This window comes from Typopeltis vanoorti, chromosome 14, assembly GCF_054136105.1.
Source record: "Typopeltis vanoorti isolate ZY-2024b chromosome 14, IOZ_Tvanoo_1.0, whole genome shotgun sequence".
NCBI lineage: Eukaryota > Metazoa > Arthropoda > Arachnida > Uropygi > Thelyphonidae > Typopeltis > Typopeltis vanoorti.
The window spans coordinates 27,547,154-27,564,185 of NC_143562.1; the positions used below are offsets into that span (position 1 = coordinate 27,547,154).

The 17,032-nt window shown below is 34.1% G+C and overlaps 1 protein-coding gene across 4 annotated transcripts in view; it reads left to right on the forward strand.

The window, feature by feature from the left end:
- The window catches only part of LOC150099326 (katanin p60 ATPase-containing subunit A1-like), a 142,805-nt gene extending 126,276 nt beyond the window's left edge, over window positions 1-16,529 (forward strand). For 3 of the 4 annotated variants that reach the window (XM_090404507.1, XM_090404506.1, XM_090404505.1), the window contains one exon: window positions 4,420-4,545. Coding sequence is in view for 1 of the 4 variants with exons in the window: in XM_090404508.1 (XP_090260634.1) it covers window positions 4,420-4,546; window positions 16,190-16,388 (326 nt within the window). In the remaining 3 variants the exon portion in view is untranslated. Of the gene's footprint in view, window positions 1-4,419; window positions 4,547-16,189 lie in introns of those variants that run through there. The other variant, XM_090404508.1, reaches the window with a different exon arrangement.
- Window positions 16,530-17,032: the final 503 nt, after the last annotated feature.

Here is a 17,032-nt window from a genome sequence, read left to right on the forward strand (position 1 = left end):
GATTCAGTTACCTCCCTACCCTCAGCATTTTTTAAGATCATTCTACCATGAGCATTTTTCCTTTTACTTGCAACATATTGAAAAAACTGTTTGGGATTCTCTTTAGTCTGCATGGCCAATTTCCTTTCGTAATCTGCTTTTGCTTTTCTTACCACCCTTGTTACCATCCTGGCCTGAGCTTTATACTGTTCATGCACCTGATGGTCACCCTTCTCCTTAAATTCCCTCCACAATTGTTTCTTTTTTTGCAGCTCAAGCTTAATAGTGTTATTCATCCATTTAACCCCTACCTGATTTATTATTCGGACTCTTGGTATACAGTCAACCATTGCCTCCTGCAAACAGTTCTTAACCATGCACCATCAACATCCAGCCCTTGCAGTTTTACATGCCATGGCATTGAGCCAAGCACACACCTAAGCTTGTCATACTTACCAGCCCGGTAATTCCACATATACCCTGTCTTAATTGTAAATTCGACTCCTTTAGCCACCTCCCAAGTCATGACCTTATGGTCACTCTCACCAATTGGTGGCAACATGGTCATGTTCGTTACAGCTACATTCTCAGTTGCAATTACTAGGTCCAGCACTCTCTGCCCCCTGGTATTTTCCAATACATGTTGCCGTAGATAGTTGTCCCTTAATAACTGCATAAAATCCAATTCCTTCCTCCCATGTGCCCTCTCCTCTTTCCAGTCAATGTTACCATAATTGAAATCACCCATAATAATTACCCTCCTTCCATTCATTTCTTCTATTTGCTTATGCATACTATTCCCACCATCCACTCCATCACCCGGTCTATAGCAGCACCCAATTGTATATTTTGTTCTGCTAGATTGTATCTCACACCAAACAGCCTCAAATGTGCTTTTTTCCCCATCCTGCAGTTCAACTTCTATACTCCTTGGCTGAAGCTCATCAGCTATCATCAATAACACTCCTCCCCCCTTTTTATTCACCCTGTCACTCCTGAACACGCTATACCCATCGCATTCAATCCCACTAGCTTTATCATCTTCTGTCAGCCATGTTTCACTAATACCGACAACCTGTGGCCTGGAAGTGCCAACCATGGCCAAAAACTCTTCCTTCTTGTTCCTAATACTCCTGGCATTAGTGTACATGAATCGCAGAAGCCCATTTGTCCCATCCCTACTTTGATTCCTTATACTAATTATCCCATTCTGATTTGTTGTCCGTCGTACTCGCCCGGGCGTAATATACTCATTCATACACTTAACTGCCCCCCCTAAAGTCTGCATATCTACTCCCCCCCTCTTAATAAATCTAGTTTCCCTGAGTCTGTACATCCACTTCCACATCATTCATCAACACTCTTTCAAGTCTCCGTACACCAACTCCATTCAAATGTAACCCATCCATCTTATATAAGTCCTTTCGCCCATCGAACTCATTCCACACATCCACAAATTCCACACCACTCTCCATGCATAACCCACGCATAAAGTCATTGGCAATTATGGCCCTCCTTCTAAACACTTCGCTGTCATACCGCGGTAAGATACTCACCATCCTAACTCTCTCAATCTTCTCTTTTGCTACCTCAAACAACTCCCTCACATCCTCTATCATTTCCATTTTGTCCTCTTTCAAATCATTCGTTCCTGCCACTATTATCATCTCTTTCACCCTCTGTTTTTGCAGTCGAATAGATTCGCTGACGTCCTTTATGTTCGCACCCGGCTGGTACGACTTCGTTAAACTCTCAATTATTACGCCTCTTAATAGCGAATCCCCATACAGCACTCGCTCCTTCATTTTATTGACGTTTACGTACATTCTATTTTTTGCCGTCACAGACTTCCGCCGGTTATTTGTCGGTACGTTCAACACACATTTTTGCATACGCTCCAGTTGTCGTTTGGCTCTGTGTATCGCGCCATGTAAACGGGCAATTTCGCTACTCGCATTTAACTCACCATTTTCATTATCGATCAAATCATCCATTCCTAAACCTAAACCATCCATTATCACTGCTTACTGCATATATCTGTTCCATCTCAACTCCTCCACCCACATCACAATATATTTCATTTCTATGCCTGAAGAAGTCATGCGCATCAGACCAACATCAAGAACAAACTAGTTACTTTTGCACTTCTGCTGGTTATTGCTTTATAAACTGTTATGTTATGTGTGTGTTTTATTTATTAGTTTTTTTTCCCTTCTCTCACTAATGTCAGATTAGGATCAGTTGACTAAATTAGTGATGCTGTCGTATGCTTTGTCAAATTGTAATGTGTCTTTTGTTTCTTTGTGTGTATGTACATGTTGTTTCAGATACATCAAGTAATTATTTTATTTTATATGAAAGTTATACCAAAATGGTAGTTGGGTTTGTAATTTTGTTATAATGAATCATCTTCATTTTGATGTCACCTTTTTCATCCTTTTAGACTACTCACCTTTCTAAAATTTTTTAAAGAACCCAGAAAACATAAATTTAAGATACCAAGAAATTATATACTTGGTTTAATCCCTTATCCGAATGTAAGCAAAGAAAGTTTGCACCTGAAGTATTTTCAGGACTGGGGCAACTCGAATATAGAGGCTTATGACTTCACATCCATGTACAGTTGTTGGATGTATCGATCTTGCATGCATATAATGTTCCATTTCATCCCAACATTGATCTCTTAGGATGAAATCAGAACTATGTTCTGTCAAGCTTTTAGACACTATTTCCTCAAAAACCATGCTGCAATACAGTATGACATAGCATATCACCTCATAAATAAGACATGGAAATTCTATAAACTTGTCAAAATGTAGAAAGCATTGTGTTATCTACAAGATTTTTGTATATTTGCTGGAATTCATTTTTTCAGATCTGGATTTATGCTAAGAGAAATAGCTGCAGATTGCTATATCTCTGTCACCAACCTTTACCTTGAGGCTGATGCAACTGGATATAAAATATCTTTCGCATTTGCTTATCTGAAATAAATTATATTGGACAAGAAATTATTTTTGCTGTGGACTGGAAGATTTTCTGATGTTTTTCTTGGTCTAATTGACTAAACTCTGGCCATACCGTACTTTCAGCTTACTTCCTAGTATGCTTATAATACTTATAATAATCGTTAAGTAATTGATTATTACTTCTCACTGTATACTGCTTCCATAAATCCTTTTTCTTCTAAGTGAATTTTTTATGTGTTTTGTCACCCAGTGAGAAACCACATACTGTTTATTGTATGCTCAACATGGTTTGAAAAAGTAGCTGAGCAGAATTGATGGAATGAGGAATTTCATTTCATCTGAATGAAATTCCTTTTCACCTAATTTCTCAAGCATAGAGCAATAGCATTCCAAGCCATTGCTCTAAGCCATCTCCTGAGCTTTCCATAATCACTGGCCTTGTAATTCCACATATCTTTTCCTCATAGATGTCCTCATATGGCTGGTCGCTACTTGAGTGACCATTTTATGGTTGCTCTTTCTAACTCAAGACAGATTTGACATCTCATTCACAATAACATCCTCTAACAAAATGATCAAACCCATTGTTTTTAGGTTACTTTGTACATTTCCTTGTTATCATGCTCCATATTCTCCACATTGCAAGATCCAACCAAATAAATATCTCATTCTATTCACTCCATTTTGTACCACACTGTCTCAGAACCACCATTGCCACTATTCCTCCTTGTACAGTATCTTCATATTTCCTCCACTATCTTCAGCTGCACTCCCATTCCTTCTTATCCTGTCTATCTATCTTCACAAAAAGTTTCATATCCTCCCCGCCCTCCCTATTTCTTCTTATCAGGATATCACTGAATCATATTTCACTATACCAACGGTTTGGGGCAGATGAATTCAATCAGTGCAATAATTTTATCTCCATAATTTCTGATACTCTTTATATTCATAAAGAAACACAGTAACTTATTTTTGGGTATAAAATTAGTCCTAACCATGCCACCTTTCAGCTATCTCCATACTTGACCTTGGTTTCTCCTCTTTATCACCACCTATTCCTTATATTCTTTCAGATCCATCTATTCCCCCCCCCCTGCATCCCAGGCCATCCCATTCTTATAGTAACTATCCTCATACAAACATTCACTGCTCTTTCTAACAACCAGTACTGTGAGATTCCCCCCTCTGCCCTAATTTACCTGTCTTGTAACTCTAAAACTTCTGAACAGTCTGCAAGTGACTCATGAATAAGACCACTTCAGATTTAATGATAAGTAGTAGATTCATGAGGTCAGGAACATCGTTTTTTTGTGTGTGGAAACAAAAATAAGGATTTTTCTTTTCATGATTTTCATGATAAATTCATTTCATTATATTAACTTAATAATTTATTATTAAAATCATTTGTCACATGACAAATGATTTAAATTAATAACATGACAAATTAATAACATGATTAATTTTGTAGAAGAAGCCCGTGAAGCTCTGTTGCGAATTAATTTGAAAGATGCTCAGCTTGCAAGTAGTTTTGATTTTAAAGAAGTTGCTAAAGCTTTAGATGGCTATTCAGGAGCTGATATTACAATTGTTTGCAGGTGAGCATTTGAATAAGTTTCAAGACTTTCTGTTTCAGTGAGCAGTAAATTAAGTTTGAAAATGCAATAAAAAATTTCCTTTTATCATAGACAAATAAATGATCTTATAAAATACAGTATAATACAAGAGGTTTCACAAATTCAGTATGTTGACTTCCGCATGCATGAGGAATATTAAAATGGAGCGAGACTTTTTGTGTCACTTGTCTTTACATGTACTATGTTACTTGGAATTTCCTTTACTATACTAGGATATTTGATTTTTTTTTTCTGCACAATTTATTTATTGTATCTCTTTCCAAAAATAAAAATGAGTTTCACATCTGCCAAAATAAATAATCGATCCTGAAATGACCACAGATCAGCCCTGTTTATGCATACCACACAAAAGAAAGTTCAGTTGTGCTATTTTTGTTTCTTTTCTTTTTTTTTCTTTTTTTTAATTCTAAATATTACTACTTCTACTGCTGCTGGTTGCTATTTCTGAAATACGTCTTAGAAATGCTCGACAATCCTCTTATCAGGAGAAAAGCTAAAGTCTTAGATTACTCTTACTGCTTTTGAAAAACACAAGAGAAAGTTTCCCAGAAGTTACACTAAATTGCCTCAAGCAAGAATGTCTTGTTTCATTTTCAGTTGTTCAGACATCCTAACACAGAAAAACTGACATGTCTTTTACAGGCTGATGCAGTATTTATGCCAAAAATGATTTCTTTATTTCTAGTGATCAGTTTCACTTTTATTATCGAAAATAGGGTTATAGACCTATTCGATCTGCAGGCAATTGTTACAAACATAAATCACTTTGGGAACATGTTCATGCAGTTTAGTATAAAATAGTAGCAAAAGTTTAACTACTTCAATAATGCCACGTATCTAAACTAGAAGAAAATGTCGCTATATCTGCTGATGTTTGAACTCATACATAAATATTTTTTCTGGCATGAATTCTCTATCAGCTATAATGTAATCAATTTACAGTTTTTGCACTCTTGTATTGACAAAAGAAATATGTGCAGTAATTTCTTCTTTCTACTACAAGAAAAAACCAGATAATAACAGAATATTATAAGATTATGTAGTATTTTCTTTTTCATTGGGTGAATTTACAATGTTCTTTCTTTGTGGGAGTACAAATGAAATTATTTGTACTTTCAAATGAAAGTACAAATGATTATTTTCTTACCATTTTTGCCAATAGAAAATCTGCTATAATTATACGAGTGACATTTTAGCATATTTCTCCCACAGGAGAAAAGAAATAAGGCAATAATATTGTTCAATCTGTTGAACTTTATTGTAGAGGAAATTTTTATTATCAAACTTTGCTATTTTGTAATAAAAAAAAAATTAATTCATGCTACTTTGAAAATTTCTAATCTATGGCACACTGTGAAAATTTAATAGACAAAGTTTCGGCAAACTGCATTCTTATTTACAAAAAAACAATCTTATAATAGACATATTTAAAACACAATTGCATTAGGCAAGATTGTGGTACACAGAATGTTTCAAAAATTAAATATTAAATATTAGAATATATATATATTTCTAATATTCCTTTCTGCCCAGTAATAAGCTATAAGCTAACGGAGATTACTGACCCCCCACTGGGAACAAGATCAAAAGAACATGCCCAGCAGGCAGCATACTAAAGTGCCTCATGCAATAACTGAATATTTTACAGGCAGAAATTCCTTGTTTTGTTTTTCCATCTTTCTGATTGATTAGCAGACATTCGAAACATATTATTCTGATGTATGTGATATTGCATTTTTGTAGGACGACAGTGTTTTTAAATATTAATTTCCCCTATTACCCAATATCACATACTTTCCTGATTTATAATAATCAGGAAATAATATGTATGTTTTCTGATTTATAATTTTCTAATTATAATAATCAAAAGCTACGAAAAATTAAACGTTATGTGTAACAATTACTATGGAAAAATAACGAATTAAATAAAAATTGTACCTATGTTTCATAACAGTTTTTGGGTGTGTGGTAGTGTTGCAGTCGGAGGGGGGGGGGTGTAAAACTATCAAAGTCGAAATAAAGTTCGATTCTATTGAAAATATGAAATTTCACATTTGATTCATGCACATGCACATATTTTGTATCAGAGAATATACGCAAAAGTATTGCTTACTTTAAAATTGGAGCAAAATATATAAACTAGCAGAAAATATATACATATCAATTTAAATAATAACTGTTTATTTCATTTTGTAAAGATCAATTATACAGGGAAACCAACAAGGTGAAAGTGCAAAGAACAGTAGATTACGGTATTTTGAAAAAAAAATAGTGATATGATTAAAGAATTGCATATTATTCTCTATAAAGCAAAGTCATCAAAGAATAATTCACAGATTTCCTGAAGGAAATCTGTGAATTATTCTTCAAAATATGATTTTGAACAAAGATAACATAATCTAGAATGTTGGCAGCTGGGTTTTTTTAAAAATAATATTTCAAATAATTATCGTGAATTAATTTCTTTGAAAACAAAGAAAATGTTCTGTTGAGTAAGCGATTAGACAACATTAGCAAAAAAACATTAAACATTGGTTCTCCAAGGTATGCAATATTTAAGTGAAGAAAGTATACAAAGATTTATACGTTGTCCTGGAATTTAAAACTGTACAATAAAAAGAGAGAATAAAAATAATTTCTATATTTTTAGTCTCTCTAATATAACTAAGAGTCCAGTTGCCCAGCATAAAACAAGGAACTGCATTCCTTGTTATAGAGAACTGAGACTCAGCTTCACGAGATAATCTGGTTAAGTGTTCTCTACGGCATGAAGGATTATTGCATCTTCTAAAGGACAGAACAGCCAAATTGCACTTCTTATCCATGTTTTTTCAACAGGTGTACTAAATTGTATCCAGATTTAGCTGGACGTATATATACATCCTGGCTGGTTGGAGGGTTAAAGCATTCACCTTAATGCTTTAATATCACAGGCATAAATGAAATTGTTGCAAATTTTTCACATTAATCTTCATACAAGCTTGATGTAATACCAGAGTATTTTTTTAAAATTTGTAATGAATATTTTTTCAATAGAAAATTAAATTGAAGAGTAAATATGTTATGGTATGAAAGTAAGAGAGAATATGTCATAAATGTTTCGTGTGCAAGTATAAGAAATGCAAGTTTTGTGGAAAGCTGGAAAATGAAGAAATAGTGAATGCTAGTGCACGAAATATGAATGAGAGCATAAAAGAAGCAGCTGAAGGTAATGAGTGAAATAACACATTTACATGGCATCCTCCACAGGACAAAATGGGAGCTAGAGCACCTGGGAAATGATTGTCATGTGGCATAGCAGGTAGAAGAATGAAAAAAAAATGACTGGGGAAAGTATGAAAGTGCAAGAAGCTGATTTGAAACAAGAAACATGCTAAGTAATTTGTATCCACAACTACCACTAATTTTGACGCCCAGTCTTTCCTTTTCTGCCATGCATCAGTTATTTGCTTCATTGTTCAACCAGGAAAGCATGTTTTGTGCACTTTATCAGTCATCATACCTCTAATGATCGAGTCTCCATATGATATACGACTATCCTTTGATTCTTTCTTCATACTACTAACTTCCTCCTCCTCATTCTCATCAGCCAATTTCTTCTTTAGATGTTTAATAGCTTCTTCCAGACATTTCATTTTGCTTTTCATTTTCACTAACTCTTGTTTAAGCTCTTCTACTATGGTCCCAACTCCTGCTCCCATTTCTAATTGTTCTAATTTATCAAGACACTTTTCATATACATTAATGCTTTCCTTTTTCTTGTTTATCCAAACAGCCCACAAATCTTTCACATTTTTCGGTGCATACATATAGCAATTTTCACAATGTATCCATTGCGAAAAATCTAAGGCAAAGCTAGATTTCGTACTGAAGCATTCAGTGCCGCCATTTTGCATTCTTTATGGATGCCATTTTCAGAAGCAGAAGCAATATGAACAAAAACAAGTAGCAAAACACAATATAAACAATAAAAAACTCCAACGAGAACAACACTACTGAAGGACACTGGTATCCAAACTGAAAAAAATTCAGCACAATTTGCAATAAAAAGCTACACTATACACAAATTAAAAAACCTTTTTTGGTACAGCTGAAATCTACCACTACATTAACTTTTATTGAGTTTACTGGAACAGATCTGTACCTGAGCCTCCAGGCCCTCCCCCCATATGCAAAATTAGTTGTTTGTATTTTTTTTTTCATCCAACCTCCATAGAGTCAAAGACTCATTATGGAAAGTACACACTATTGCATCCAGTTGTGCCTTAAAATGATTCAACGTGTCTACATTCATAACACACTCAGACAATGCATTCCACTCACCAACCACTCTCCATACAAAGAACCCACACTTCATGCCTCTGCTCACACCCTCTTTATACAGTTTCCAGTGATGCTCTTGTTCTACCTCCTCCCCCTCTTATTCTATGAAAAATTTATTCCATGTCAACCTGATAACAACCCCTGACTAACTTATATGTCTCAATCATATCCCCTCCCTCTTCCTCCTATTCACGAGGCTTTGCAATTTATATTCAGAGTCTTTTCCTTCTGTAATATTGTAGAGTTCCTTAAGGACAGTTCTCAAGCTGTTAATTAATTTGTTTGGATAGTAGGTGGTGGTGCAAGATTTTATCCTGTGACTGTGCTATGTAAGAGTTGGAGAACTGGAAGAGTTATGTTCAAGGTTGATAATGAATATTGCTTTGTCTATTTTAGTGAGTGTTCTGATGGATATACATTGGGTGGATGCCAATGTATATGCAGGATGTTTTTTTTTATAAGTGGTTTAGTAATTTTGATTTCTTCATTGTTTTTTTCTGCTTCATTCTCCCCCCTCCCCAAATTTATAGAGCCAGTGAAGTCCATCCCTTCTATGCTTACTTGTATCAATTATCAATTCAGCAAGTTGCTCTAATTTTTTTTAATGCATTTCCTCATTGTGTTGTTAAGTCCAAGTTAGATCTGTTGAAGCTACATTGACCAGGAATGATTTGGTGATTCTTTAAAGTTATTGTTTAATGTATTCTGTTTTTTTGAAACACAGGAATAAAGTTTGTCCTTTTTGTTGTTATTTCTGTAAAGTTTATTCCCATTAAAAGGTTTTTTTTTTACCCCAGTACTCTTTTCTGGAAGTGTGTTTCCAGGAAAAAAAAAAATTACCATCAGATACCAATGACTGTAAATAGCGACATTGTTGTTGATTTCTTTGATTCTAATTTGCTTGCCCTTGTTGAGTTTCTAAACAAGAACTTTGACCTCATTCAGAACACAGACTTGCAATAGCAATGACAAGAAGCAGTACTTCTGTACATGCAGTTTTTCAGCAGAGATTACATAATTTGCAGTTACAGTTCTGTCTCATGCTTTAGTTACCAGATCAGTTGTATCTTGAATTCTTGAAATTGAAAGTTAATAAATTACATTAAAAAATAAAATTGTATATCTTGTCTTTATTTCATAAAAATTAAATTCTACAGAGATGTTCCACATAGAACATCATACATGTACCTGGCACACGTCTAGATTTGTTTCCTTTCTTCCATGTTTTTAAAATTTTTCCATCTAACCCCTTCTTGCATGTCACATCTAGCCTATAGTTCTAACTTATTATCCTCATTGAGGTTCCCATCCTTTCTTCCTCCACTAGTCTGCTTCCTACTCTCTCCTCCACCTGCTTTTTCATCAATCTGGTTTATGTTGTTTCTCTGTTTAGGTTTGAGCTATAATTTTTGTTGCTTTCTGTTGTTCCTTATCTTCTGTTTGTCTAAAATTGTTTCACCCTATCCCCCTATTCCATTGCAAATCTAGTCTGTGTTTGGTTTAAACTTATCCTCACAAACCTTTCTTCTGTCTCCTGCTATGTGCAGTCTATATTATCCTTTCCAAAACATTTGCAAAAGAATTTGCTATGGACTATACTGTTCATGCCTTGTAATTCCACTCCATTTGTCTTTCCCTAAAATATTTAGTTTCAACTAAATATTTTAGGTGTTCTTACTTTATGTCAGTTTTTATATTAAATTTATGATTTTGGAATAAATTCAAATTTTATTGCCGAAAATGTAGAATAGTCATTGAATAGTTAAAATGCGTTTATTACAGATTAATACAATTCTGAGGAACCAGGTAATTTTTTATTTATTTATTTTTATTTTTATTTTGCTTTTTTCTGGACTTGAATGTGAACAATGTCACCCAAGTCTTCTTATAGACATGCAGGGCTAGATTTAAAATTGCTGTGTCCTCTAAGCTATAACTCTTAAGAGGCCCTACCTGTTAAGTAAATTTTAAGTTTTGTAGCTTTTCAGAGGCACTTGTAATGATGTGAGACCCTAAGCTGCAGATTCTCAATGTGCAAATTCAGCCATGAAGATATGCTATTGGAGTGGAGTTGGAAATATCTGTTAAAAATTCATGAAACATCAAAAAAATTTTAATAATTTGTACAATGTTTGTTACATCTGCTTTTTATTCAGTTCTTAAAGCAAATATAGCCTTTGTGTTCCAGCTGTTTATAGAGAATTGTGGAGTTTTTTCTTTCAGTATTGAACCAAATATCGGAACTGAATATTCTCAAGAATAAAATAATCACTTTGGCAGTGCTGAAATTTGAATTGCATATTTGCTCTTACTTGAAGGATCATACAAATAAAGAAATACTTTATTTTTTTCCATTTTTTGTGCTTGTATTAATGTATATTTGCTTATATCTTTTGACTGCTTTTATGCATTCAGTTTTATTTTCAGCTTTTTTTTAATGAGGTCATGCATTTATTAAATGCAGTTACCGTGCTCTCAATAGAAAAATAGTGAAACAATAACAAAATAATAATGATAACCAATAAATAAATAAATATAAAAGTTCTAAACATTATTTCTGATGTTGAGACTACTGTCATGCTCACTGGATGCCTGAAATGGCTTGAAAAGGTTTAATATTTGGTCTTTAGAGCAAGGTTTCTGGTTTATGTACAAAACAACTGACAACTCCATTATGACGGTTCCATTGACTTGGCTTTTCAATGAAAGTCTGGCCAAGGAAAAGGTACTCAAGGAGTGGAAGAAGGGTAAGATAGTGCCATTACATAAGGGCAGCAGCAGACTGGGAGTGTCAAATTATAGATTAGTTTGTGTTTCATCAGTAGTTAAGATCTTGGAGAAATTAATGAGGGACCATATGCAGTGTTGGGCAGGTGAGAGTCAACATGGATTTGTTAAAGGTTACTCTTGCTTTAGAAATATGATTTCCTTTTATAATAAAGTGACAAGAACGTTGATGAGGGAAAGGCATATTCTGCCATTTTTTTTGGATTTTTCAAAGGCATTTGACAGGATACCACATGATAAGCTGATATTTAAGTTTGTAGCACATAGGTTTAGATATCAAGTTAGTGAACTGGATTCAGGATTGGCTATCTGATAGGTATCAGAGAGTTGTGTATGGGGGAGCAGTATTTGTTTTGTATTGTTTTTAACCTTTATATCAATGGCATTATGAATGGATTGCAGGGAGATATTCAGTTTTTTGCAGATGATGCGAAGCTAGGAAGGATTATTAGTAATAGTGCAGAAGTGGTAGCCCTGCAAGAGAATTTGATTAAACTGGACAGATGGGAAAATGAATTGAGGTGTCAGTTTAATGCAGCTAAATGTAAAGTCTTGAAGTTTGAGGTACATTGATGGTAGGTTGCATACTGAGAACAATGCTAACCTGCAGAGATAAAAGAGTTGCCATTCCATTGTATAAAGCCCTGATCATACCACACTTAGACTATTGTTCTCAAATTTGGTCACCAGGATTTGAAGGGGATAAGTTAATTGTGGAAAGGGTGCAGTTTGCACATGAAGTAATTTCATGTGCAAACTTTGTTTGCTTACACTTGGATGAAGGATTAAACCAAGAATATAATTTATTGACATCTTTAATTTATAATTTTAAAGATGGTATCAGGACTGTACAATGTTAGTTATGAAGGCAGGCTGAGGGAATGTGAACTGCAGAGTTTGGTAGATAGAAGAAGAGGTGATATGATTGAGACTTTTGAACTGTTGAGAGGTAGTTACAGGGTTGACACTGGGTAGTTCTTTTGCTTGGTGGAAGAAGCGATGACAAGGGACCATTTCTGGAAGTTACGAAAGGAAGCTGTGAGCAAGAGGGTGAGGAGTGGTTTCTTTGCATGGAGGGTGGTTGAACTGTGGAATGCCTTGCCTGATAGAGAACATGAACCATCAATGAGTTCAAGGAGTTGTATGATAGACTTTGTGTTTTCTAGAATGGGCCTCCCATGATGAGTATTTTGACTCCATGGAGTCCTGAATCATCATCATCATCATAATAATAATAAATAGAAAATATCAAAAAAATTAAATAATAAAAATATGATAAAAATATTAGTTCACTCACAGGACTGGGGTAGTGTAGGTTTTAAACCTTTTGTGGACAGCAGGAGACAAAAAAAAAATCTTCAGTATTGCAAAAACTGATAAATGAAAAGAATATAACATCTAACTTTCTTGAGAGTCAGTGTATATATCTGTTTGATTGAAAGAAACTTAATGGGGTTAGCCAATTCTAAGAAAGTTAATAGAATTACCTTTGCTATATTATCTCTTTTTGTTTGACTAAAGGTATACAAGAAGATGAAGAAATTTTCTAGAGCTGAAAATTCTTGAAAAATTGAAGGGATTAATATCATATGTAACCTAGTTATTAAGAATTAACAAATCCCTTAAGAGTCATGTGTACAGCAGAGCATTGGAAGTAAATATTATAAAGTTTTGTATTTTTGTACAGCAGTGTGCTGGAATGGAAGCATTTATAATGAACTAATATTATGATGTAAATTAAACTTTTTATATATAGATTAGATTAACCCAGTGATGGTGAGGTGGGAAAATGTAACAAAAGTGGTAAGGTAAGGTGGGATCCCACAGATCCACCCAAATAATGTGGTGTATTATAGAAATCGATATCTTTTTAATCAATATTAGTGGATTTTCTGTGGATTCTTCCTCTGAAGATTCTTCCTCACAGTCTTGTTCTGTATCAGACTCATAGTTACTGACTAATTCTAAATCAGTATCATCATCATCATCTTTGCTAAATGTCTCCTCGTCTGTCTCTGTCAAAGCATCATCTATAAGTTGACGTAACCTCTGTTCTTCTTGCTCATAACTCATCTGGTAAAAAAAAGATATTATTCTTCTCAAAATACCCTCTAAATATTTACAAAAACGTATTTGCTTATAGTTGGTATGTAAAAATATAGAAGACAGCTGTAACGATAATATTTTAGTAGAGTATACATGAAAACAACTTACGTTTCGGAAGTAAATGTAGTCACAGCATCTCATCGATGTGTCCCAAACTTCAAGACCTTACATTTTGCTGCACTATTAATAATAACCCTTCCCAGCTTCGCATCATCCGCAAACAACCGAATATCCCCTTGCAATCCACGGACAATGTCATTGATATAAAGGTTAAACAATATAGGTCCCAGTACAGAGCCCTGTGGAACCCCACTTGTAACCTTCTGCCTCTTTGATATTGCTCCACCATACACAACTCTCTGATACCTTTCAGACAGCCAATCCTGAATCCAGTTGACCAATCTGACATCCAGAACCATGTGCTGTAACTTGAATATCAGCTTATCATGTGGCACCCTGTCAACTGTCTTTGCTAAGTCTAGGAAAATGGCAGTATATGCCTTTCCCTCATGCTCTTGTAACTTTATCATAAAAGGCTTGCATATTGCTAAAACAAGAGCACCCCTTCACAAATCCATGTTGACTCTCATAGAACATTACCCTCATCTGCCCAATGCTGTATACGGTCCCTCACTACTTTCTCCAAGATCTTACTAACTACTGATGACACACAAACTGGCCTATAATTAGACACTTCCAGTCTGTTACCACCCTTATTTTGCAATTGCATCAGATTGGTCTTTTATAATCAAGTTCAGCTATAATTTTCACACAAACTTCCCTGCAATAATAAGCTTTAAAAAATCGTATGATGCCTCGGTCACATGGTTGAATTAACGATGTAGTGTTCCAAGGCAAGAAGATTACTTTGATATTCTTTAACGATAAATTGTTTGTGTGTGCAGTGCAGTTGTATACCAAGAAGGCAATTTTTCGCTTTAATTTAAGATCCACTTATCTAACCAATTGCTGAAAATGTCATTAGTCATCCAAGCATTTGCATTAGAACAGTGGTCAACAGGAAAACTTTTGACGCCTTTAAAACACTGATGATTTTTACTTTTTCCAATCACTAGGAGCGCTTGTTTCTCACTTTCACATTAGCACAACAAAGAGTGTCACTCGCTCTTTTGAAGATTTAAATCCTTTATTAGTACTTTCATTTTTAAACAAATAAGTATGCTCAGGCATTGCATGAAAATAGAGTCCTGTTTTGTCTGCATTGTAAATATGAATATTCAGAAGAATATTCAGCAATAATGTTTGGCCACTCGGTCTTGATCCATGCATCAGCTGATAAAAAATCAGCACTTTTTTTTTCACCATGAATTTGCTTGTACACAATACTCTCTCACTTTTTCCACCTGTTAAACCATCCATCAGTTGTGGTGAAATTTTCTTTGTCCATTGTTTTTGCAAGTTCTCCTGCTTTTTGATGCATAAAGTCACAGTAATCAAAGAATTCTTTTCACGCACATTACTAAACCAAATTTTTAATGCTGATTCAACTTGAATAACCTTACCAGATCGGGCTCTCTTCCGATCCATGTTCTCATTAGTAAGAGCTGAGGTTTCGATGTTTGATCTGTTTTTTAAGATCTTGCACAAGAGTGGTTGTGAAAATTTTAAATGCTCAACTGCACTATGCTGACTCATTTTGGGAAACTTATTATAGCACTCCAAAATTCTTTGCTTTTCTTGAAAAGATAAATCTTTACGTTTTTTACTTGCTTCTGCCATAATGCTAAGGGCTGTTTTAACGAGCACTTAAAGTCAAATTCACTTACTCAAAAAATCACAATTATACTGTATTTATATCTCTGTGCATTTTCCTGGAAGATTAAGATTAAAAAAAGATTAAGATTATCCACCTGCATTTGCCTGGAAGATATAAAATTGATGGAAGAATAAGATTAAAGGAAGATTAACAAAAAAGTCAGATTTCGACAAATTTTTTTTTTTTCCTCCTGATTAACTCTTATTTCTTAGAATTCTGAGATGCAAAAAGCTAAACATTTGAGGATTTTGATAACAATAGCTGGAACTTTGATTATAATAGATGGATTATTTTAAATTCATTTTAAATTCATTTTAAATGGTGTGTTTTGGTTCGACTGATTTTGATAACAATAGCCAATCGATAATATTATCCATGATCACAATAAGTGGATTACTGTATTACGAGAGAGAGAGAGAGAGTGGCAGGATTTTTTCATTCTGAAATGTTTTTTTTAGAACATGCAGTTTACAGACCTACTAATAATTTATAGCTTTTAGTTATCTTAATATAATTCTAATCAAATACTCATAAGTAGTCAGAGATTATGGCATTTTTAAGTCTTTTATTTTATTTTATTTATTTATTTGTTTTATTTTTTTGTAAATAAGGGATGCATCAATGATGTTTTTGAGGAGGAAAATATCAGGAATGAAGTATGAAGACATTAAGAATTTAACTGTTGAAGAAATTGATCAACCTTTAACACCTCTGGATTTTGAAGAAGCCATGAAAAAAGTAAACAAATCTGTGAATAAAGAAGAACTGGAAAAGCACGAAAAGTGGATGACAGAATTTGGTTCGCTGTGATAATTGTAATGTAGTTTTATATATATATTATCTAATAGACTGTAAGTTTGTAGATACTGTTGCAGTTTAAGAGTTATTCGTAAGATTTATAGTAAATTATGTAACTTCTGAGTGTGCTTATTTATTGACAATAAAATTAGAAAAAAGAAATCTTGTTGATGTTTTTCATAAAAACATCTAGTGAATAGGAGAGGTGATATGATAGAGATGTAAAAGTTGGTTAGGTTAGTGTTGAAAAGAACCCCTTATGAACAATAATTTGATAAGGTGTTCTTATCAAATTAATGTTGAAGATGTTTTTCATAGAGTCTTGGAAGAGGAGGAGAACAAGAGGTCATTCCTGGAAGCTGGAATGCATTGTCTAAGAGTGTGGCATCTTCAGAATATGTTAATGTATTTAAGACACAGTATGATGAGCTATATGACAGGGTGATCTCATGAGTCTTTAATTCCATGGAGGTCTGGGGATGATGGTGATGCAGATAATAATAATAAAAATTTCAATTCAGAATTTATTAAGGATTACTAAATAGTATTTTCTAATTACAATATATTTTGATATTTTTATGCTGCAGCATTCCTAATTATCATCATTATGGCTTTTCCAGCAAGCCCAAGGACTCCTTAAAGGAGACCTCTTTTTA